Source organism: Polyodon spathula, chromosome 4, assembly GCF_017654505.1.
Source record: "Polyodon spathula isolate WHYD16114869_AA chromosome 4, ASM1765450v1, whole genome shotgun sequence".
Taxonomy (NCBI): Eukaryota; Metazoa; Chordata; class Actinopteri; order Acipenseriformes; family Polyodontidae; genus Polyodon; species Polyodon spathula.
In genome coordinates, this window is record NC_054537.1 from 91,152,263 (window position 1) to 91,175,489 (window position 23,227).

At 35.1% G+C, this 23,227-nt stretch overlaps 1 protein-coding gene and 1 long non-coding RNA gene across 4 annotated transcripts in view; both read left to right on the plus strand.

The window, feature by feature from the left end:
* The first annotated feature begins 444 nt into the window (after positions 1-444).
* Positions 445-7,854, plus strand: LOC121315097 (chromobox protein homolog 3-like). 3 transcript variants are annotated; one of them, XM_041249014.1, is made up of 5 exons: positions 445-740; positions 1,982-2,127; positions 2,387-2,543; positions 4,238-4,368; positions 6,240-7,854. In XM_041249014.1, exons 2-5 carry the CDS (start codon positions 1,988-1,990, stop codon positions 6,364-6,366), a joined length of 555 nt encoding a protein of 184 aa, XP_041104948.1. In that variant the 5' UTR covers positions 445-740; positions 1,982-1,987; the 3' UTR covers positions 6,367-7,854. The 3 variants fall into 3 exon arrangements, with proteins under 3 accessions (XP_041104948.1, XP_041104949.1, XP_041104947.1); XM_041249015.1 differs by having other exon boundaries at positions 445-735; XM_041249013.1 differs by lacking the exon at positions 445-740 and adding an exon at positions 1,671-1,856.
* Positions 7,855-11,093: 3,239 nt separating this feature from the next.
* The window catches only part of LOC121315100, a 12,316-nt gene continuing 182 nt past the window's right edge, over positions 11,094-23,227 (plus strand). Inside the window, exons 1-4 of the long non-coding RNA XR_005950201.1 lie at positions 11,094-11,176; positions 16,911-16,997; positions 17,795-17,893; positions 22,523-23,227. The exon at positions 22,523-23,227 is cut by the window's right edge and continues 182 nt beyond it. This is a non-coding gene — a long non-coding RNA (uncharacterized LOC121315100). The remainder of the gene's footprint in view (positions 11,177-16,910; positions 16,998-17,794; positions 17,894-22,522) is intronic.

Sequence of the window (23,227 nt, forward strand, 5' to 3'; positions counted from 1 at the left end):
TTACCATTATACTTTTTTTTTCCAATTTAAATTAGAAACAATTTCTCAAAAAAAAAAAAAAAAAAAATTCACTGTGAACAAAATGAGAAAACCTCTAAAGTTGAACAAGTAAAAAAGTGTTCAAAAAAAAAAAAAATGTTCACATACTGTTTTCTTAATGGTGGAATAAATGTGATAAATTTAATATGTAAAAGAGCGAAAATACCATAATGTAGCAAGTTTGAATGGGTGCCTCCCTGCTTTCTAAACGGAAGTTTTGTCATGAGCGAGCAAGCACTGCGCTTACCTGAAATATAACACGACACCTGTTGTATGGGTGCATCTTGCACCTCCATGTTTTTTTTTTTTTCCTTTGTTCCATTCCCAATTCACGCTACAGACGACTTAAATCTCCTCCTACCTCATCCTCTCTTCAAAATTTCCCTCCTCGATTTCCTTACTTGACCTACTTCATTAGAAAGCACTTCCTTTCTGAATGTTCGGCCATGTTTTGAAGCGCATTTTTCTTTCAGAAATAGCTGTATTTCTACTTGTGCCTTTAAACGAAAGTGTTTGTATACATTTGCACAGTGGTTGTCACTTAAGAACTAACGACAAAATTGGTATACAGCAAAGACAGCATGATACGTACGCAATTTTACTAGGCAGCAGTATACAAATTGCAAATACGTAAACGCAGCAGGGAATAATTTGTAGGTTCGGTCCATATTCCCATAATCAACTCGTCCAGCAAACGTACGGTAAATAACTGAATGGATTGTGATGGAAATATTACTTTAAACGCAATGCTATTATTTTTGGTTCCTTTTATTGTTTCTTTTTATACACCAGTGTCAAAACGCGTATGTTGCTACAGTATATACTTACCAGTACATTGTTAATCTCATAAACAATTGAGGATTGCATGCATTGCCTGCTGTGTAGTTTAGTTTTGAGGTATTCTGGGTGGCACAGCAAGAGATCCGTTTAAAGGACACGCTGTTTAAGAATATAACACAGTTAGCTAACATGTTATTAATTTGACATCATTTTAAAATCCAGCCAACTTAAATTTTCTCCAATTGGGGACGTTTAAATAGTGTAACATTCCTTTTGCACTCGTTGTATGTTCACATTTTAACTTCGCATAGTAGATTCAAATGTCAAGTTTTATATTTTGATGATGTTAGAGCTTGAGTAAACATGTTCCTTTATTTAATAATTAATATTGTGTTTTTTTTTTTTTTTTTTTTTTTTTTTTTTTTTTTTGAGTATCTGTTACATTTCTGGGACCTTGCTCGATAACAGGCTAATGTTTAGTTTAACGTTTAACGTTTTTTATTTATTTATTTATTTATTTCATGTAACACCATTTTTTGAAAACTTCACCACCACGTTTATCTTTAGATTATCAAAGCTAATAATATATAATAATATAATAATAATAATAATAATAATATAATACCACTTTTTAATGGTCAAAAGGGGTGCGCAGTTTACGACGTGTGAACCAGACCATGTAGAGTTATCACGTGCAAGTGCAAATTTTAAATTATATATATATATTATATATTATATTTATATATATATATATATATATATAATTATATATTAAACACTCATTTAATAACATTATGTATGAAGGTTTATGGCCTTTAACACAGTATATGTAAATATTCCCGTATAATCCTTGAATATTTCATACATTTGCCTGCATATCATTGTAAGGTCATTATTTTAACTTCAAAATGCGAGCAAGTATTTACAGAAATATTTGCGCTGTCCATAGTTTAACCCAAGTGTCAGTGTCCAGTCCATTAATGCTCTTATCTTTGGTGTATACAGTAGCAACTTTGCAAGAAAGAGCAGCACTACTGGTGAGAGTGCCCCTGACTGTACACGAGTTCTCTCTAGAGAATGTTTTATTATTTCATGTTTGCTGCAATATGTATAAGAGAAGGCATTTGTGACTTCCTATTTAACTGCTCCATTTTCCTTCTAGAGTAAAATGAGGAAGAAGCAGAATGTCAGGAACAGAAGATCTGAGGAGGCTCCTGTGGTTCAAGAATTTGTTGTGGAGAAGATCATAGAAAGGCGTGTTGTAGAGGGGAAAGTTGAATTCTACCTGAAGTGGAAGGGATTTACAGAGTAAGTACATTAACCTTGTGGAGAGGATGGCCCATGTGCATAATTACATTGCCAACCCCTGGTAAGACAAGGTGCTCTGCTTCATGTTAGGAGAAACAGAACCACTACCTTTGTTTCATGTACCAGGTGTAGCTGACAGCAATAACTGAAGGTGTGCTCATTTATGCAGTGAATACATGCAAAATTGCAAAGGATGCTGGTACTTTTACATTTATATTATACTTGTCCATTTAAGGATACGTTGAAATTCATTTTTTAGTGCTGATAATACTTGGGAGCCTGAAGAAAATCTGGACTGCCCAGAGCTCATTGAAGAATTCTTGAAAACCCTGAACATCTCGCCGGAGATAGACAAGGCCAGTAACCAACAACTGGTGGAGGAGAATGAAGTGGAAGAAAGCAGTAAGGAGTGCCAGGTACAACGTTCATTTGTGTATTTTAAATATACAGTATATAAAAGAGAATAAATACGAAAAGAAAAATGCCTCTTGAAAATATAAAATTGGATTTTGCTGCCCTCTTATACCGTTACATTTGCATTTCCTTGAACGTATCTGCAGATTCAACACCATTGTAAAAAATGAGGGGTATTTTAGCCCCTTTTGTGCATTTTTGACTTAGACCTTTTTATATCATTTTTTCATAACACAGTTGTTTTTTTAAAACAATGTTTTTATAGCAACATCCCTTTTTTTAGGATATCTTGAAACAATTCCATCTCTACAGCGGTTACTGCATAGTTTAATATTGCTTATTAATTATCACTGTAATACTTAAGTATTCTATTACTTTACATGACTGAGTAAAACATGCAGATGGTACAACGCTTTCAGTATTGCCAACTTTTTTGTTTATGGTGAATTGGTTATATTTTATCAGTTATTTACTTATTATGTATCATGTACCGCTATGTATACATTTTAAAAGTATTCATTCATTGGCACTCAGATTATCTCAGTTTGTTTAATGTTTACACCAGGCTGTGCATATGAGTATCTGCACTTTTGGTTGAGAATTTCACCCCTGGGTAAGATTATACAACGAGTAGTACTGGTGATCGAAAGAGAGACCAGACAGGCAGCTGTTCTCATTTGTGCACTTTTCTTCTGTGTGCTACAGTTTAACTTGACAACATTTTACAATTTTCAGTTATTAACCATCAACACTATAAGTTTCGGTACGTGTTTATCAATCGTACTTCGTGCAATACTCTAAAAGACAGCAAAGCAAAAACATAACAGTACTCCCAATTGTCAAAAAACAAAACAAATCAGGGGGGGTGGGGGGTGGGGCAGGGGGGGGGGGCAGGGGGGAACCAATAGAAGCAGGAAATTCTGAGTTTTTCCAGTAACGCTGTTTAACATGTAGTTCTGCATACTGTTTGTGTCACTTGGGAAAGGTAATAGTCACACATTTTCCATGCATGATGATTCAGTCTCCAGTTTGCTTAATGTTTTTCAAAATAGAGTGATTACTTGTTCAGAACATTAAACATATTTTAATGGTTGTGTTTTTCTATGGGGGGATTTCCTCTTAGGAACCGCAGACAAGAATTAACTGTTAAGAGCATATTGCATTTTATTTTTTTGCATCAGTACTTGTCAGAAAAGACCTTTGTGGCTTTACGTATACCCTCGAATTGCTGGTTGAATCCCCATATTGTAAAATATTAATAAAAACCCTATTGTTTCTTCTCCCAGTGTGATATAGGTTGAACAAATAGCCTTTTGTCGCTTTATTTTCCCAAGTACATAGACACACTAAAATGTGCCTATCTTTCAGTACTTGGGCTTTTGTTCCCATGCTGGAGTGGAGAAAAAGGAGAGACTACTTCCAGTTTTCTCTGTAATATCTTTAATGCAGAGAAATGTGTGCGTCATCTGCCCTAGTTAAATGTAGGTTCCAGATATTCCTTGATAATGGTAAAACCTTGGCCAAAAGCACCCTAAGTTATTTCCAAGACAATAATTGAACCATGCAAAATAGAAGATCATGAGTGATGAGTAGGGGAACAGAAAACTCAAATTGTTTTGTGATGCTACCACCAGTTCTTACTTTATGGTAAATCATGTAGAACTCTCATGTAGAACTCTTGCTGTGACATCAACAGGCAGATGAATCCCAGGAGGCCAATGAGAGTGAGGAGGCCGACCAGCCAACAGGGTTTGCCAGTGGATTTGAACCAGAGCGCATCATTGGATCGACAGACAGCAGAGGGGAGTTAATGTTCCTGATGAAATGGTGAAGATTTCTTCATTATGCTGTCATTGCATGTAGGGCGTGAATACATATCTGACATTTTAATGTTTGCTTTAAGATCTTTGCAGCAACATTCAGTTTAATTATGTGCTATTTTAAATCTAGAAGATGGATTAATAAAAGTAGAAACAAAAACCTGTCATGAGCACACTAACATTCTACTAGATTTCTTTCCAGAATTTTCATTATTCTTTACATTCATCCTACCCCCCTACCCCTACCTGTAGTGTTTTGACAGGATAGCGTGGATTCACATGAGTAAGTATTGTCCTTATGAAAATGTTAAGTTTGGTTATTAAGTGACTGAAGAGAGTTCAGCCATAACATTCAGTGTATTTAATATCCAGTGGCACTTTTTTAAAGTGGGAGTACTGGAAGCCATTGAACAAAACTGTAACCCCTGTATATGATGGAAGCCATGAAAAGCCAAGGGGTGCTGCCGCACCCCCAGAACCCCTAGTTCCAGCGCTCCTGCTGATAGCTATTAATACATGGATAATAAATGCACTGCTGCAGGCTTCTTTTTAAGCGATAGAGCCCGTCAATGCGGGCTCTACCATGTGGTAGATGACCGCGACTGGACTTATGCATCCCGAACCATAGACGAGGGCGCTAACGAAAGTCAAGGTCATCTACCGCGCGGTAGAGCCCGCATTGAGAGGGCTCTATCGCTATTAGAAATTTATTTATTTATTTCTTTTCTCTTTAAAAAAAACAAAAAACTTTGAAACCTATATTTACCGTGAACTTCTGACATTTCGCCACTTAACATTCCGCTGAGGAAAATAGTCCCTAACATAATTAGAATAGAAAAACGACATACACGTAGAGAAAATGTTATTATTATTATTATTATTATTATTATTATTATTATTATTATAGTATTAGTATTATTATTAGTATTATTGTTATTGCTAACATTTATTTATTGGGGTCTTACTCTTTCTTATTATAATTTATCAGGGCATGTACAATTGTTGAACAGTCCGTGTAGTATTGAGTCTGACTTGAAACCTGTTGGAGGCGGGGCGTCATTCAAGCAGGCAGGGAGTGGATTGGCTGGTGCGGAAAGAACTGAAACAGGGTTGGGAGTTTGACTGGCTATTTTTGAGGGAGGGTGTTGTTTGGATCCAGACGATGACAGAATTGTGCACCAATCGTGTCTTCCCTGTTGATTTGCTGTCCAGTAGCTGCGAATTGAGCCTTCTCTACGGTGTCCTGTCACAGCCATGATTTCGCTTGTTTCTAGACCAGTGTCAGAGAGTATGTTTAAGTAGCTTTTTATGTTATCAAATTAGTTATAGATTAGAATGTTAAGGAAAAAAGCTGGTATTTGTGTGCGAATTGATTTTAAAATGTAATTCACAGTTAAGCACTTCAACGTTCCAGCGGGCATCTATGCAAAAAAGAAGCCTGCTAGATCTGGAAGCTAATTGACTGTTCGCACTCAATCGTTTTCTAATTACCTATTATACTATCAAACACTCAATAATAGAAATTAAATAACATTAAAAGCTACTTTTTTAAATCTAAACCAAGATATCAAATTATATTAGTATCAGATACTTCAAGACTCATGATCTAGTAGGTAACATTCCAAAAAACAGAACAGAGAGGGATTTATACAAGCATAAAAAAAAAAAAGAAACTTGCTGGAACTGTATTTTGACATCAGAGCGATGGATAGTGAAGCATTATTGTAATGTGTAGTAAATCTTGAATTCTGAACCAATGGCTGTGTTTCTTCGTCCCTGAACAGTTGCACGGTGGGCTGTTTGAAAGGGCGACCAGTAATCAAGGGTGGTAGATTGATTGTTTCTTTTGTTTCTGTTTTTTGTTTTTTCTAAATTTAGGAAGGACTCAGAGGAGGTAGAGTTAGTGCCAGCCAGAGAAGCCAGTGTAAAATGTCCTCAAGTTGTAATTGCTTTCTACGAGGATAAACTTACTTGGCATTCATGCCCTGAAGATGAACAACAATAGAACCCTCCTTCTTGGCAGCACTGAAAGGTTTCACAGGAGAACATTGCTTGATATATTCAAAATGAGGGCAGCTCTACTACTTTGACAAGTGCTCTATGGTAGTGGTACTCAACTCTGGTCTCAAGATCAATTCCAGGCCTGGTCTTTATTCCAACCTCTTAGCAGCTTCAATTAACTACATTAGAACCTGCTGGGAGTAAAAGCCTGGACTGGATTCGGTCTTGAGGGCCACTGCTCTATGGGATATTTGACCTTGTTTAATAATGAAAACATGTATTTATTTATTCCATTAGGATCCTTTACATTAAGTAGCTGTCTCCTTGGCTGATGCATTTCCCTTACTTAATATGTATCTTACTACATCAGAGGTATTACTTGTCTAAATATTGCGTTATATTAATGATGATGACATTTTCTGTTAGTCACAATTAGTATTCTTTAGTACTGTCCTGCATTATCTCCATTTTTGTTACCTTATTGTAAAAAAACAAAAAGTTCCTGTAAATTTACCAGTGAGGTTCATCACAAGAAATATTAGTTAAATGTAATATTTTGTACCTAATTAGTAATCACATTTTACATTGTGAATTTTTATTTATTTATTTTTTAATTATTATTCAACACTAAAAAAGAAACCTCAGCTACATAGGGTCTAAATCTGTTGCCCAAAACTAGACAGTTCTGTGCTTGACTAAAAACATTAAATACATAACATTTCCCAAGTTGTGCATAATGATAGTTCGTCTCTTGCAGTCTTTAAATGTCTGTGATTTTACCTTGTTGTATGAAATATCTGGAAAACTACATTTTTTTTTTTTTTTTTAAATAAAGAATATGCTTCAAAAGGCCAGATGCTCAATATGTTCTATTGTCCAATTCTCCCCCTGGAAATAGTTTTATATGAAACAGAATATATATCCTACTTCTTTAAAATAATTATGTACTGTATGAAGCAATTATTAACACCTGTGTAAGATTTTAAAGCTTTATATTAAATTGTAATAATTTCTGTGTACTACTTTGGATGGCAGGGCGACAGGAGATCATTGATGTTCTCTGCCTGTTTGTCTAGAAGAGACAGGGTGAGATTGGGCTCTTTTGTAGTTCAAAGTGCCCTTTTGTTTTGTAAGTGCTGTTAAACATAGCTGCTACCTGACAGAGACCGGTTCTCATAAGATAAGGTTTCGAGTTGGGCTGATGGAAGGAAGGGGAGGGTTAGCTGTTATTGTGTATATTAACTCTGTACAGCTGCATGTCTGGACTCAGTCAACATTTGTTCCTCAAGATAGCATGCTGCACTTCAGTAAAAGTAACATAGACCCTGTTCACACTACCCAGGGCCACCTCAGGTCTGCCGCATATTTAGGACTGCAACCCTGTTCGCATTTGTGGTCAAGGTGCCTTTGAGTGTTCACATATGTGATTGAAAAGCAGGCCTAAAATGTGGCATATTGTTTTTTTGTTATGGAATGATAGAAGCCTGACACTAGAATGAGGAGCTAACGGGATATACAGTAATCTTTGATTTATTTCTAGTTGTTAGATATTTCTTATTCACATATATATTTTTATTGATATATTTTTTTCAATACAGCGTGTCAATAGATATATATATGATATATATATATATATATATATATATATATATATATACATATATATATACATACAATACATACATACATACATACATATACATACATATATATACTTATATATATATATATATATATATATATATATATATATATATATATATATATATATATATATATATATATATATATATATATATATATAATATTATTGACTAGTTTGACTGTTATGGTGCATCAACAATCTCAATATTTGTGGATGAGAACAGTATTTTACGCGTGTGTGTATAAGCAAGCAGCTAAAAGAAATAAACAGTATTTTAACGTAAAGACTCACACTTCTGTTGCTATGCATATCGTTGCATGCAAAATAAACAATGGTGGCTTAAAATGCCAGCTTTATTGATCGTTATTGAGATCCAGAATCCTGCAGTTTTAATATTTATCGCTTACTTACTAAATAACAGGTAGAAAAGGTAATTGTGACAAATGAAGCTTAATTATGAATGTACTGCAGCTCGTATATTATGTGAAAGAAACAACTTGAACGTTAAGCCACTAGATTTTTTAAAATGTAATATTTATATAGTTAAAGTTCAATATTGATCCACTGCCATGTTGGCTAGCAGAGCATTCACCTTTCGTGCACATGGGAGTGTGTAACCAAATTGGTCATGTGATACGAAAAGGTGGCCATAAGTCTGCTTTGTGTATATATATATATATATATATATATATATATATATATATATATATATATATATATATATAAAGGCCAGCTCTGGTCCTGCAATTGCAGGCCCTGGGCCACATCAAAAAGGTGGCCTTAATCTAGGTCAGCCCTGGGCTGCTTTTTCTTTTTTAGAGCATTCATATATGAGAAAGCTGGCCCTGAGCCACCTTTAATCACAAGTGTGAATGGGGACTTATAGATAGTTCCTTACTCTTCACCAAGTTACCTGACAGCACTGAAGAGTCCTGTAGAATTAACCTTACAGTATTGTTTTGTTTCAAGATTTGTTTTTGCAGTTTGTATATGGTTATGTTCTGTACTGTGTTTCACTGAATTTTCCTTTTTTGTCTCGGAATTAAACTGTTTTTATTGAAAATCACATCAAGAAGACTGGAGTTATTATTAACGTGAAGTAAACTGACCTATTACACCTGTTATGCAGGCACTGCAAGGGAAAACTCATTAGCATATCTACATATAGAAGTATACATAAATTAGATTTGATTTTAAAACTGATTGATCTGCCCCCTCTTGGCTTGTGACCCACAGTGATCATTGCATTGGCCCAGATGGAGACCATTAGGAGTGACTGGGCCAGTACACTGGATACAGCGATGAGGTGACATGCAAATTGAGTATTGTACCCATTGCAATCTTAATTGTAACCCCACATTTATTGGTCTGTTATTTACTCCCTCCACCAACAACCCAAAAAATGACTGTAAAATAAAGTACATTGGCTTAGGGTAAGTAATGGATCTCCGAATTGTGGTTTCTTGTGTTTTTACATTTTGTTAGTGAGGTGATGCTACACATTAAAAGAGGCTGTGTGGTCCAGTGGTTAAAGAAACAGGCTTGTAATTAAGAGGTACCTGGTTCAAATCCCAGCTCAGCCAATGACTCATTATGTGACCCTAAGCAAGTCACTTAACCTCCTTATGCTCCATCTTTCAGGTGGGATGTTCTTGTAAGTGACTCTACAGCTGATACATAGTTCACCTAGTCTTGTATCTTGTAAAGTGCTTTGTGATGGTGGTCCACTATGAAAGGTGCTGTATAAAGATTATTATATATTATATCAAATGATAGAAAAATGTTTTAGGGAACAAAGGGGAATAACTTTTCTGCAGAGGGTGAATCCCTTAACAAGCCTACAACAAGCTGCTGAAGTTTGTGTATATCACATGTTTTGCACAGGATCCTGGACACACCTATGGAGCTAAGCTGTGGTACTAAGAGGACATGTGACTTGTTTAATGCAACACATTTGGACAGTGAAAAATATACCTAATGTATTAAACAGATATATTTTAAAATGTTTTCACCAGAGGATACAAATAATATGCAGCAAGTGTCACAATCTTTGTGCACACATGGTTCTTAAAGATTTCAGCATCAGTGAAGCAGAGGTATTAAATAAGATACAGGAGCTTAAGAGATAAACTTGAAGACTATCTATACATCAACAATGTTATAGGATAGCCAGCATAGATTCAGAAGAGGGAGGTCATGCTTAACTAACCTACTTGACTTTTTTGAGGACGTTGCAGCTAGAAAGCAGTCATTGTGAGAGGTGTAAAATCAGATTGGGGGGGGGGGGGGGGGGGGGGGGGGGGGGGGGGGGGACCACAAGGGTCTTTAATTGAACCCTTACTGTCCCTCGTTTATATAGATGACATGGACCAAGATACACATTGCAAGATTGTCAAATTTGCAAAGACACCAAACTTGGGGAGTAGTGGACTCCGCAGCCCAGCTAATTCAATTTATAACTGGGCAAATTAATTTTAATGTTAAAAACTGTAAAATATTGCATATTGAGTGTAATAATTCAGGTTATAAGTATACAATGAATGGTATGGAAATGAGGACTTTGAAAGGTACCTGGGCATTGTGGAGTCATCATTGAAAGTATCTTGTCAATGTGCTGAGGCAATTAAAAGGCAAATACAGTGTTGGGCTATATTGCAAAAAGCGTGGAATACAAGTCTATATAGGTTATGCTAAGATTATACAATGCCGTAGTTAGACCCCACCTAGAATACTGTGTGTAGTTTTGGTCACCTCACTACAAAAAAAAAGATGGAATTGCCCCTGAGAAGGTACAGAGAAGGGCATCTAGCATGATCCCAGGACAAAGCTATAAGCTATGAGGACAGGTTAACATAATTAAATCTATTCAGCCTAGAAAAAGAAGGGAAACGGGAGACTTGATTAAGGTCTATAAAATCATAAGTGGTATAGATAAAGTTATAGCATTGCATGTTTGAAATCAAATGTATTTTGGACAACCTGGGAATTCTGATTACAGTATGTGTGCGTCACAAAGCTGACTGTAGGGGGAGTGAGTACTGTGGGAATAATAATTCACATGAACCTCGACACCACAGCTTGGTGAAGTCACGTGAAGCAGATTTGGTTAAAGGAGAAGAGATGTGTTGTTAATGGCTTGCTGCTTTAATTCAAGAAACCCTATAGTAAGGTAAGACCTAATTATTGTAGTTAGTATACAGTAAAAGCAAACCCGTTTAGTAAACATAAAGTTTTTTTGTGAATAAAGTCGTAATTCATTCTATCTAAGCCAGGGCTTCTGAAACTCGGTCCTGGGGACCCCCAGTGCCTGCTGGTTTTCATTCCAACTCAGCTCTCAGTTACTTAACTAGACCCTTAATTGAACTAATAATATGCTTAATTAGACATTTTTATTTGTTTTCAGCTCTTAAGTTCAAGTTACTTATCAAATGTTACAGTTAACTTGAAATATGCAACTGTTCAAGAGCTGAAAACAAGTAAAAAGGTATAATTAAGCAAATTATCACTTCAATTAAGGGTCTGGTTAAGTAATTGAGAGCTCGGTTGGAATGAAAACCAGCAGCCACAGGGGGTCCCCAGGACCGAGTTTGAGAAGCCCTGGACTAGATAGAGTAAATGTTTTAAACATTTAAAAAAAAAAAAAAAAAAACATTGAACAAGTCAGTACCATACTGTGTTGATTATGCAGGAGGCTAACAAACGTACTGTTGTTTGTATTTGTTATATGTGTCGAATGGCGTTGTCTTTCCATTTAAACAGGATATAATTTCCTCAGCCTCTGCGTTGCTTCACCTGTCATAACTGGTTATTATAGCATGTTGTACATGATAATCTCAATTAAAAACAATTCTGCATGTTTACCCCAGAATTTATGAATACGTGTTATGGTTGGATTTTGTTGGTCACTGCGAATTGTTTTTCACATAACCGACTCTTTACAAGTACAGTCAGTACTCAAAATGTGTTTTCTAATTCTATAAAAGAAAATATTGTCTAGTGTAAATAAATATATACAGTATAGTCGCAAGATAGAAATAGAGGTTGATGTTAATAACTAATTTTTTGTACTTAAGTGCTACTTTATTATATTTAATGTGCCATTTGAAACTAAGTTTCTTGGAGTTTAGTTTTGACGCATACTGTGTAATCTCGGTTATCGCAGACAGGCGCATCACATGGGCGAGGGCGGGCGCGAATGTTAGAGAAGTTACTAAGGTTTCTTATCATTTGCAAAACATTGCAAGAATTAGACACATAATTTATGTGATGCCAAGAGACTTATGCATGCATTTGTATCATCCAGGATTGATTACTGGAATGCACTCCTCTCTGGTATCCCAAAAAGTGTGCTATTTCGATTCCAGCTTTTCTAAAACACAGCCACTAGGATCCTAACTAAAACTATCAAAAGGGAACACATTACTCCTGTTTTGGCTTCTTTACATTGGCTCCCAGTGGAGTTTAGAATTGATTTGAAGATTTTGCTGATAACTTATAAATCCCAGAATGGCCTGGCACCCATTTAATTACAAGAGTTACTCACCCTGTATGTACTCAGTCATTCACAGAGATCACACTTCTATACATTGGCTTTTCTGTCATAGTGTGCCTTTACTGTATTTTTAAACATTGTTTTCCTTTATATAGTTTGTGTTTAATTATGAATTGTTGTTGCTGTACAGCGCCTTGAGATGCCTTTGGTGTGAATGGCACTTCATAAATAACATTTAATTTTATTTGATTTGATTTTTCAGCTATCAAGCTCTTCAAATGGAGATTGAGATCATGAAACTCGCTTCACTTGTAAATTGAGCCGTGGAGCACCTGTTAGTTCAAAACTGACTTCCAGTCCTTACCTATCAGCTAATTATCTGTAGTGATAGCTAAGTGTTTAATCAAAAATAGTTAATTATGTAAAGTGAAGTCACTACTGAGAGTTTTATAGCTGAAGATCCACCGTCTTGTCAGTAATTGAACAAGTTAAAGTGGCAGAACAAGACACATGATAATGAAAGCTGAGACATTAAGCCTGGGTCAAATGAACAAACATGCTGAATTCTGAGTTTTTCCATTAACATGAAATGGAAAGTAACCAATGGCTGCTTCCCTTTGACTCGCATGTTTTCAATAACTACTGCTTTCCAGGCTGTGGCTATCGACTATTCCAACCTGTGACTAACATGCATTCACTAATGTTTTGTTCATGAATTACTGATGTGACGTGCAATTTACATAGTGCTGGGACAAATATCCGAATGTTCAAATGAATATCTGTTGACAGGTATTCGGATACAAAAATCAGATGTTCATATGTTGCTAGAAATGTCAAAAATACCTTGCACTTATTTACCAACTCACCCACCAGAAGTAGTGAGACAGTTGAAAAAATGGCAAATGAAAAAGAGCTCTGTGTGATATGTGGATTAAAATATATATAAAAAATAAATACAGCATCAACACAGCAGCTCTGGAGCCTCTATTTAAAAGTTTTAGACAGCAAAAAGCAAAAACGCATTGTGCTGCTTTAAAGAAATTCAGAATCTCATGGGACAGAAAAAAGACAAGCACGTCATTCTGAAATGCCTCGCTTAAACAGGGCCCAACTTGCTGGGAATGCTGTGTAGTGATTTTTATATCAGATTGTATATATTAGGCTATATATTTTTTTGTTGTGACTTTCTGTTTGTGGAATATAATAAACAAGAACCATTTTATTACTTTTTGAAAACAAATAAATATTTAAATTATGAGTGAATCGTTCGTCCCAGCACAAATTTTATACAACTGTTTCATGGCTGGTTTCACAGCCCCTGGTCTACTTTGCCTAAGGTAACATTAATGCAAGATTAGTGGTAATCAGTGTCTGTGAAGCCAGCAAAGGCTTTTATTTTCTTTTAAAATATTTCATTTTTTTGGTAATATTGTGAACTAAAGAGCCACCTTGGTTCGCTGAAAGCAGATATAGCTGATGTAATACCAGGCTGAGTTCACGTTAGAAACATATACAGTATTGTCTGTTGAAGTATGGTGGCAGCAGCTGCTGCAAAAGTTGTTAGTTCAGCCCCTGTAGACAAAATAATGATATGCAGATTTTGCAACTGGAATGGGAGTCGAAAGATATTGTCGTTAAGCAGAAGCTGTTTATTACTCTTAGGGAAAATATGGCTTGTTTGCTTATATTTTGTATTGGTATGCTAATTGTTTGTTTTATTTCAAACAAATCCATTAAAAATAAAACCTGAAAAGTCTTCATTAGATAAGTATTCACCCCCTTTGCTATGACACTCCTAAATAAGCTAGGGTGCAACCAATTGCCTTCAGAATTCACACAATAAGTTAAATGGAGTCCATCTGTGTGCAATAAAAGTGGTTCACATGATTTCAGATTAAGTCACCTGTCTTTGTAAGGTTCCACAGTTGGGTAGTGCATTCAAAGCAAAGATACTACCATGAAGACCAAGGAGCTTTCAAAACAAGATCAGGGGAGGGGTATAAATAGATTTCAAAGGCATTGAATAGCCCTTGGAACACAGTCAAGTTGATCATTAAGAAGTGGAAGGTATACGGTACCACCCAGAATCTGTTTAGAGCAGGCTGTCCTCCCAAACTGAGCAGCTGGGTAAGAAGGGTGTTGGTCAGAGAATCCAACAAGAGGCCAATGAGAACTCTAAAAGACCTACATCATTCCATGGCTGAGATGGGAAAAACTGTCCATGTGTCAACAATAGCTCAGTTACTCCACAAATCTGGCCTGTATGGAAGGGTGGCAAGAAGGAAGCCATTTCTGAAAAAAGCCCATGTAAAATCCTGCTTGGAATTTGAAAAAAGGCATGTGGGAGACTCTGAAAAGATGTGGCAAAAGATTCTGTGGTCCGATGAAACAAAAACTGAACTACTAATAATTTATTTTGAGGTGAACAGGGAGGATAAATCATGTGTCATGGTTGTTTGGTTACATGTTTTGTAAGATCAAATGTAATCTTCTTTAACAAAAAAAATAGGAGTTAGTTAAAGACAAGAGAAACCCCCATTGCTAATAAGTACACTTCCCTGTTTTAAAAAGCACAGAAGAATATTGAACAAGACAGGTCTGTTAAACTGCAGAACATTTGAACTGATCCATGAAATAAGTTATTCAGCAGATTTACTGACGCATGGACATCAGACAAAACAAGCTGGGATAAGAGAATCAGGGTAATCATAATTAGGTAAAGTTGTTAAAATGCCTGAATTAATAGTATAAATCTGTGTGAACTACTGTAACAGACATTACTTGACTGTTACAAATGACTCAGTTTTTCTAAAAAGACCAGAACATAAAGTATTATACCATGCATAGATAAAGTACATGCTATCTTACCCAAAGCGGTGGGGCAACTGCTGCTGTAACAGGTATGTCTGTTGCAGAATCCAGATGTGCATGAATTACAGAAAAATGTAGAAATTCAGAGTATTTAGCTGCAGTGTTGTTTGTCTAAGCAACAGGTTAGGTAAGCTTGTGCATTCCTTAGTGATAAGGGGCACGTATGCCTCCTTGCTGTTGGTATCTAATAATATTGAGAGTTCAATAAAGGGTAAAGGTACTGGCATTTTTTAATGTGTGTTAATGCCCTCTCTTGACCCTCTCAGCATGCCGTAATTCATTCTGCACCGGCACTATTTTAATATACTCGAGTGCATGCAACACAATAAGTACAGTTGTCATTTGAGTAGAAAGTTAGTCACAGAACTGCATTGTGGAGCAAAGCACTAAAGGTGAAGGACTTGTGAATAGGAGGTTTATTTTAAAAAAAAAATGTTGACAGTTCATTGGCTAGAAAGACTGTTACTTGTATCTGTTAATTCCAGAATCGCAGAATGCATCGAGTCAGCTGTACAATCTACGTGCTGTAAACTCTCCTTCACTTCTCAAAATACACGTTCTAGCAGTTATTCTGCTACAGGCAGCAACAACAGAACAACAAATGAAACACATCAGTTTTTTAAAATTTTTATTCAGGTTCTCTGCAAGCCTGTGAATCAAATTACATCATGTCAGTACAGTAGAGTATCTCGCTTGAAATAGCCCCGTAAGTATTTCTGTTAGAGGCTGGCTTTCAGTCCATGTAAACGATGGGAGTGACATTCCTGTATAAAACGAGTTTGTAATAACAAGGATGTCTGTGCTGCTCCACATGTGATTATTTATTTATTTATTTGTGCACTGTAATACTTACTGGGCTGCTTTTAGTGGGACACCCTGTATAACCAATAGTTCAAACAATTTAACAGCAAGTGCTGTAATTTATCTGTATAATTCTGTGTAAATAAATATAAAACCATAAAGAGGGGTCCACAATATGAATCCAGAAATACGAAAACAGGGTTTTTATGGTTGGCTGTTTTTTGGATGATGACAATAATAATATTAATAACATCAGTAATAAAACAAATTTGAATGAGATGGTTGCAGTAATTGTATCAATTAAATATGTGATTAAAACAAAGTTTAACTGAGAGTAACTGTTTTTCATCGCTTGACAGCCCTAGTTGTAATACAAGTTGTCCACAGAAATCCCAGACAGTGGCTGTTGGCCACAAGAAGTGACTTTCTTTGTTTTCTCTGAGTGTAGGGATTTATAGTAAACTCTATGGGGTTCAGCCTTAGCATTCCCAAGTGGTTTTGCCAGACACTTCCTGTATATATGTAATGTATTTCTACCAGTAGTCATGTTTACTGTACATAAGAACTTCTCTAATTACAATAAAATCCAGTGTTGATGCAGTTTTATTCAATATCAGTATTTTCACTTCTCCATTTTACCCAGACCAGAGAGCTACCATTACTACTCAAGTGAAGACAAACCTCTTGTAGTTGCTTAAACTGCTTAACTATATGTTTTTTTGTTTTTATGCTTCTACAGGAATTTGTAAGTGTTTGGGTTCGGGATCCAAGAACACAAAAAGGAGACTCCTGGCAGTCCTATGTCGATTATGAGATTTGTGTTCATGTAAGTATCAAAATATATCTGTTTTTATTGTAATCAGCTGAATGGTTTGTTTCTTGTAATTGCAGAATGACACGATGTGTTGAATACAGTATGTTTTTAAAAACTACACCTATTGTGTTGATTTTCCAGTGCTTCTGGTAAAATTACTTTTAAATGCAATAATTTGGTGACTTTTTCAAAATAATCTGTGTTATGGTTTCTGTTCATTCAGTGGAGGCTCTCTGCCGTAAGTCAAAGTTTTATATATCTATTATCATTTGTGATGAAACTAGAAAAGTGCATTTTTAACACGCTATCGAGAGTATGTAAATAAGATGACGTAAGGAGTCACCGGGCTGTCTCTCTAAAGGCATTTGCATTTGCAGTTGCAGTTGTGATAAAACTTTGTTGGGACATTCTTTACCTGAGGTTATTGAGTTTCAGAATCAGATGATTTATAGCGGAACCCATCCCTCTGTCAAAATAGTATACAAATTACCACAGCGAGAAGCTTATCTAGAGGTAAATAATCTCTAGGAAAAACTGGATGAGCAAATATAGAGTGTTTTTGTTGCATATAATTATCAAGGAATTTATTCCCATTAAAGAATATCATAAATGCCCAAAATTAAACTGTGATTGAAAGAAGTGATTCAACGCTGGCACATTTGGCTCCGTGGATATCATTATTCACACCTTGTGCTGTTATTGTTAAAATTAGCAGCAGTCACACCTGTTTGTTATCCTTGATATGTAAGCAGTGCACCATGCTTTAATCTGCATGCACAAAACTTTTTTTTCTTTTTTTTTTTCCCCAGACAAATAGCATGTGTTTCAAAAAGAAGACATCCTGTGTTAGAAGAAGATACAGAGTCGGTATCACTATAGCAACGACTTCAAGATAATGCACTAGTAATGTAAGTGTCAAACATTTCTGCTTTGACTTCTGTATTGGGAGGGGCTAGCAGGCTTTTTCACATGAAATAATTAGTTCTGAATGAATCAGGATTGTAAAATGTCCATTAGTTTAATTGTTGAGTTGTAATTTCTGTAATCAGTTGAACAGTGTTGTCTCTCTGTTTATTTGCTCATTATTCATACCTCCTAGAACCTTATGTTATGTTGTTGGAAATAGAGGCAACAAGCATAGAAATAGTTCAGAAGTTACTAAATCAAATACTTTTGAGATCAAGTTGATTTACAATTTATAAACTGCGATTCTTCATAACAGAATAGTATGCGTTATTTAATAACACTAACAACATAGTGTTTGGATAAAATAACAACAATAAAACCAGAATAAGCACTGTAGTTATTAGTCTAACAATATATAACCGGCACTTGGATTGTTAATAACATTTGTGGTGCGTGCTTATGGATATTTTGCAAACTTGCCGTTATGAACGTTTACCAAGGTAAAAGCAGAGTGAAAGCATGGCGAAGTCCAGAGAGGTATTGTAAAGCATATGAAAAAGCATGGTAAACTGTGGTAAATGCCTTCAGTAACCATGGAAAAACTGCAAAATGACCATGCAAATTTGAAAGGGTTGTTATACTGGAAAATAGGGTTTTTATATTGGAATTTAAAACATTTCTCAAAAATACATGAACCATTTGAATTACATTACACTAGAAGTAGGTTAGTGTTGAGTACTAAAATACAACTGTACAGCTTGACAAAGGAATTAAACTCAAAATGTGAAAAGTTAAAATCAAAATTGTTTTAATTCATTATACTGACTGTGTATTCAGTCCATTGGTCCAGAATGAATTCTGTTAATAACACTTGATACAATAGACTGTTCCTCATGAGCAGCTGACTTACTTCTAATTTTAAAGATGTACTTATACTCCCTTCAAAAAAAACATTCTTCAGTATGAACAACACACAGCATCTACAACAAAGAATGAAAGGGCTGCAATAAGTAGTTTATTGAAAAGCATCTGAAACTTTGGAATATATTGACTGTTTTCATTATTGAAGACTTGTCGGTGTGGGCTATCGTAGCATTGATGCCACCTTGTGGCTGGTTGTGAGTGATGCAGGATACTTCTACACCATCTGTGTTGATCGTTAATGCATCTGTGTATGTAACAGTAACACACAATTATTTATATGGATGTTTCCATTTTGTGGATAACATTTACATTTCTAAAATATAATTAAGCCAAGTCATAATGGAATTAAAAAATAAAAACCATAGTTCAAAGGTCAGACATTTAAGTTGAGCTTAAGTTGGTGAAATTGGTCCGTACAGCAAATGTTTAATTATATTTAGTGAACTAGTCATCAATCAGATTAATGTGGACATTCTTTAGCAGAAGTTATTCATAGTATTTGAATGTGGGAACATGTGGAGGAACCTCTCTGTCTGTATGTCACGCTAGCATTTTGACTTGTACATATAATGGATTTAGGTAATGGGGATGTGCAGTACTTTGCATGTACAGCATGACAAGAAATGTATTTTACAAAACAAAATTGTTAATTTTTGATAATAGTAACGCAGACTAAAAACATCTATTATAGGTTTTCCTCTGAGATGTTTATTCCATATTACTACTGATTGTGCAGCGTGCATAGACATTAAACTGCAGGGTTACAACAGGTGGTAGCTGTTTAATTGATATTTGAATGTTATTTATGTGGTTGACATGAAGACAGTTTTAGATGTACTGGTATGTACTGTATATTATTATTATTATTATTATTATTATTATTATTATTATTATTATTATTATTATTATTATTATTATTATTATTGTAAACATTATCAGATTACATTCAAAACATGTTAACACTATTTGTAATATTTAATTCTCGAGATGAAACTGCTTTACAAACAAAGACAAAGCAAAAAAGAAAGTGCATTCTGCATGCATATATAAATAAAATAATGAAGTAAAAATAAAATTATTTTCATGCTGGCTACATCTCCATTACCTTTCATCTAAAAAATGATACTGTGTGACCTCTATGTGATGCTGGTCTTTCACAGAATGGTGTGCTCAACACTAGTTCAATGTCATGTGTTGGAAGGAAATGGGCAAAGATATTCGTTTTCATTGAATTATTATTTTTTTTCATATTTTCTGCGTTCTTTCCTACCGATTTGTGAAGTGTGTGAGAGTGTTTCAAGGGGCCAGCCGTTAGAAAAATTGCTGTGGACATAAAATCAAGTTCAAATAAATGAATGTCCAGGATCATTTAGAGATTGTTATATGTATAATGGACTGCCTCAAACCATTTAAAATTTCTTTACAGATTAAATAATCTTTCATAAAGAAAATAAATGTCATTTTAGAAAAACAGTAACCTGATAAATGTGCAAACAGTTGAGCATAACTGCTTGCCATTTACTTGGGTTGAAGGAAATAGTAGTACAGCGAATGAAATACAATTCTGTTGGGTAGTTTTGTTTCCCATTATTATTTTCTCAGCAGACGTTGGGCTCTAGTACAGAATATAAACTGAATTTGAAATATTTTGCTTGTCTTTAGTATATAAAAGCAAAATACAGCAATGTGTAGCCTAATGAAAATAATGTACAAAAAATGTCAGTATTTTATGTTGCCAGTTGAGTAATTAAATTATAAATAGTACAGTATACTCTGCATTTCTTTCTAGGGTGTTTATTTATTTATTTATTTATTACAAGCACTGTCAGCAGCTACATATGTTTATCTCAGATTTTCTTGATTTTTGTTGATGTTTTCATCAAAACAGATTGCATTGAAAACAAATTGCTTATTCATATATTGATCATTGAATCCCCTTGGTCTGAATTTACACTATTTATTGCATTTCACTATTAAGCCTTTTAATCTTTCAAGAGTAAGGCACAGTCAGCTTTATTTATTGTCTACTTGTCAATAATGTGTATGGGGTTTATAGTAAATGGGGAAAGTTACCTTTCTGGACCTTGACACAAAAACTGTCTGCTACTGTGTGAAATAATGGAAGAGCTATTGATTTATGTGTCAACTGTAACAATGCAGAAACTAAATCCATACCCATTCTGAATGCGTTGCCTCACACAGGAGCATATCAAAGAGTAAGTAGCAGGGTTACCAAAAATATAGTGTTTTGCTCAATGTGTTGCTACAACTGTTTAAATAACGTACCTGTAATTTTTTCTTTTTATTGTTATCATCCTGACAGCTTTTTACACATAACTTTAAAGCGTGTTCAAAGCTTTTTTCAAAATGTCCGCTCTAGTACACTGATAGTGTAAGGATGATTGCCCACATTGTCAAACAGGTAACACACAATACATGACGTGGTACGGAACAAAAAAGCCAGATCACTTGTTGTGTTTTTTTTTTTTTTAATCTTCCTGCAGTGATTTTAGAGGACAGACCTCAAACCCCAGTGCATTAGAGTGGACATTTTGAAAAGAGCTTTGAAACAGACTTTAAAGTTATAAGTGTAAAAAGCTTTCACGATGTTAACAATGAAAAGAAAAATTACTGGTACGTTATTTACACAATTGCAACAAAACGTGGGGACGTACATAACGTTTTATTTGTCGAAACCTCACTATTTAACTCTTTAACTCCAAACTATAATTTTGCACTTAATAAATAATAATTAGGCCTATGCTTTCTATTGTTTTTTGTCTCTGTGAAAGTTTGTGACTCTTACAACTTGTTTTAAAATCAGTCTAATAACGGTGGTGAAATTAAACGCACACAATTGCCGATTGGTATAACAAAACATTCCCACCCCAAAACACAGAACCATTAATTAATACAAGAGCATCGTATGAGCTTGTGCACCTTATTAAGTCTGAGAAGTAAGAAGTGCTAATCTCAGCTAAAAGGAACAGATGCTTACTCCTTTTTTATTATGAACAACCATTTCTACACCACTACACTGCAACATGTTGAGGCTTTCAAGCAAAGTAAATGTTCCCACATCTATAGACTATAGACTATAGTCCCTTTTTTTAAATGTATTTATTGCACCTCTTTCTACAGTCCAAACTCAGCCCCACAAAGACAGAGGTTTGTGTTTCCGGGCAGACCCAGTACACTGATGCAGAAGCAATATAGAGATACACTTGTGCAAACAGTCGATTCTCTGTAGAAGAAAAACACAAAGAGAAAAGCCCCCTACATGGTTTCTGACTCAGAGAGGTATTTTGTGTTTCAGCTTAACTAGTCAGTATTCTTTCTGTTTATCTGAGATGAAGGTAATAAAAAGATTCATTAACCTGAGGTTTTTTTTTTTATTGAGCAGTGACAGCTCATCATAGAAGCCTTTGCCTATACCTCTGTGCTGAATTAATTAATGTGGAGGAAATTCAATTATCTGCATTCTGATTATGTGAATTTCATTTAGTCAGACTTGAATTATTTCCTTTTAAATTATCTGGCAAAAAAAAAAAAAAAAAAAATCAGTCAGCACTCCAAATGGCTAATTAAAAGTCCACATTTCCTGTCCCTCTGTGATTGGAGATAATTAAGGTTCTCCTCTGTTACTCAGGCTTTCAGTATGTTGTGGCAACCAATTTCCTCTCGATTATTTTATTTTCCTCTCGCAGTTCATCCTCCGTGCTGGGACATGCCAGTGATGACAGCGCCCCACAAGACTGCAAAACAAAAGTAAGGGAGGGGGAACTCTTTAGCTTGCTGTTGGCATCTCTGTCTGAAGAACACAAAGTACAGCCCTGAAATGACAAGACTCAAGAGAGCAGGAGAGAGAGTTTATTCATCTCTAGATTCTACATTACAAGGAAAGAACAGACAAAATCCAAGTCTGTTTTTTAATCCATTTTATACTTGTCATCAGGTGGAGTGTATTTATTTTATAATTGTGTTGTCACTCAATGAAGCTACATAATGTGACAGTAAATAAAAAAAGAAAAGAAAAGATGACCAAATAGGGTTATCAACATCGTGCTGTAGAAAAATGACCAACCCATGTACAGTGAGTAACTTCCTTGTTAAACTTCTAAAGTTGATAACATATATCCATTGTATTTAAGTATAGATGTTGTTCAAATCTTAAAGCCAGACCCCTTATTTACCAAGTTATAGATCTCTGAGTGTGCACCCCAGTGCTTCACTGTGAATAGTAATTGCACAAAAAAGTTCTAGTAATTATTTGCAAAACTCTCAAGTGAACTTAGTCTGGTTGAAAAAAGAGAACAATAAATAGTAATAAAAAAATGTGCCTTGCACTTGTTTACAAATTTCTGTGGGTGACTCAAATTAGCCTCAGGAACCTTCAGCCCATTTAGTTTTTG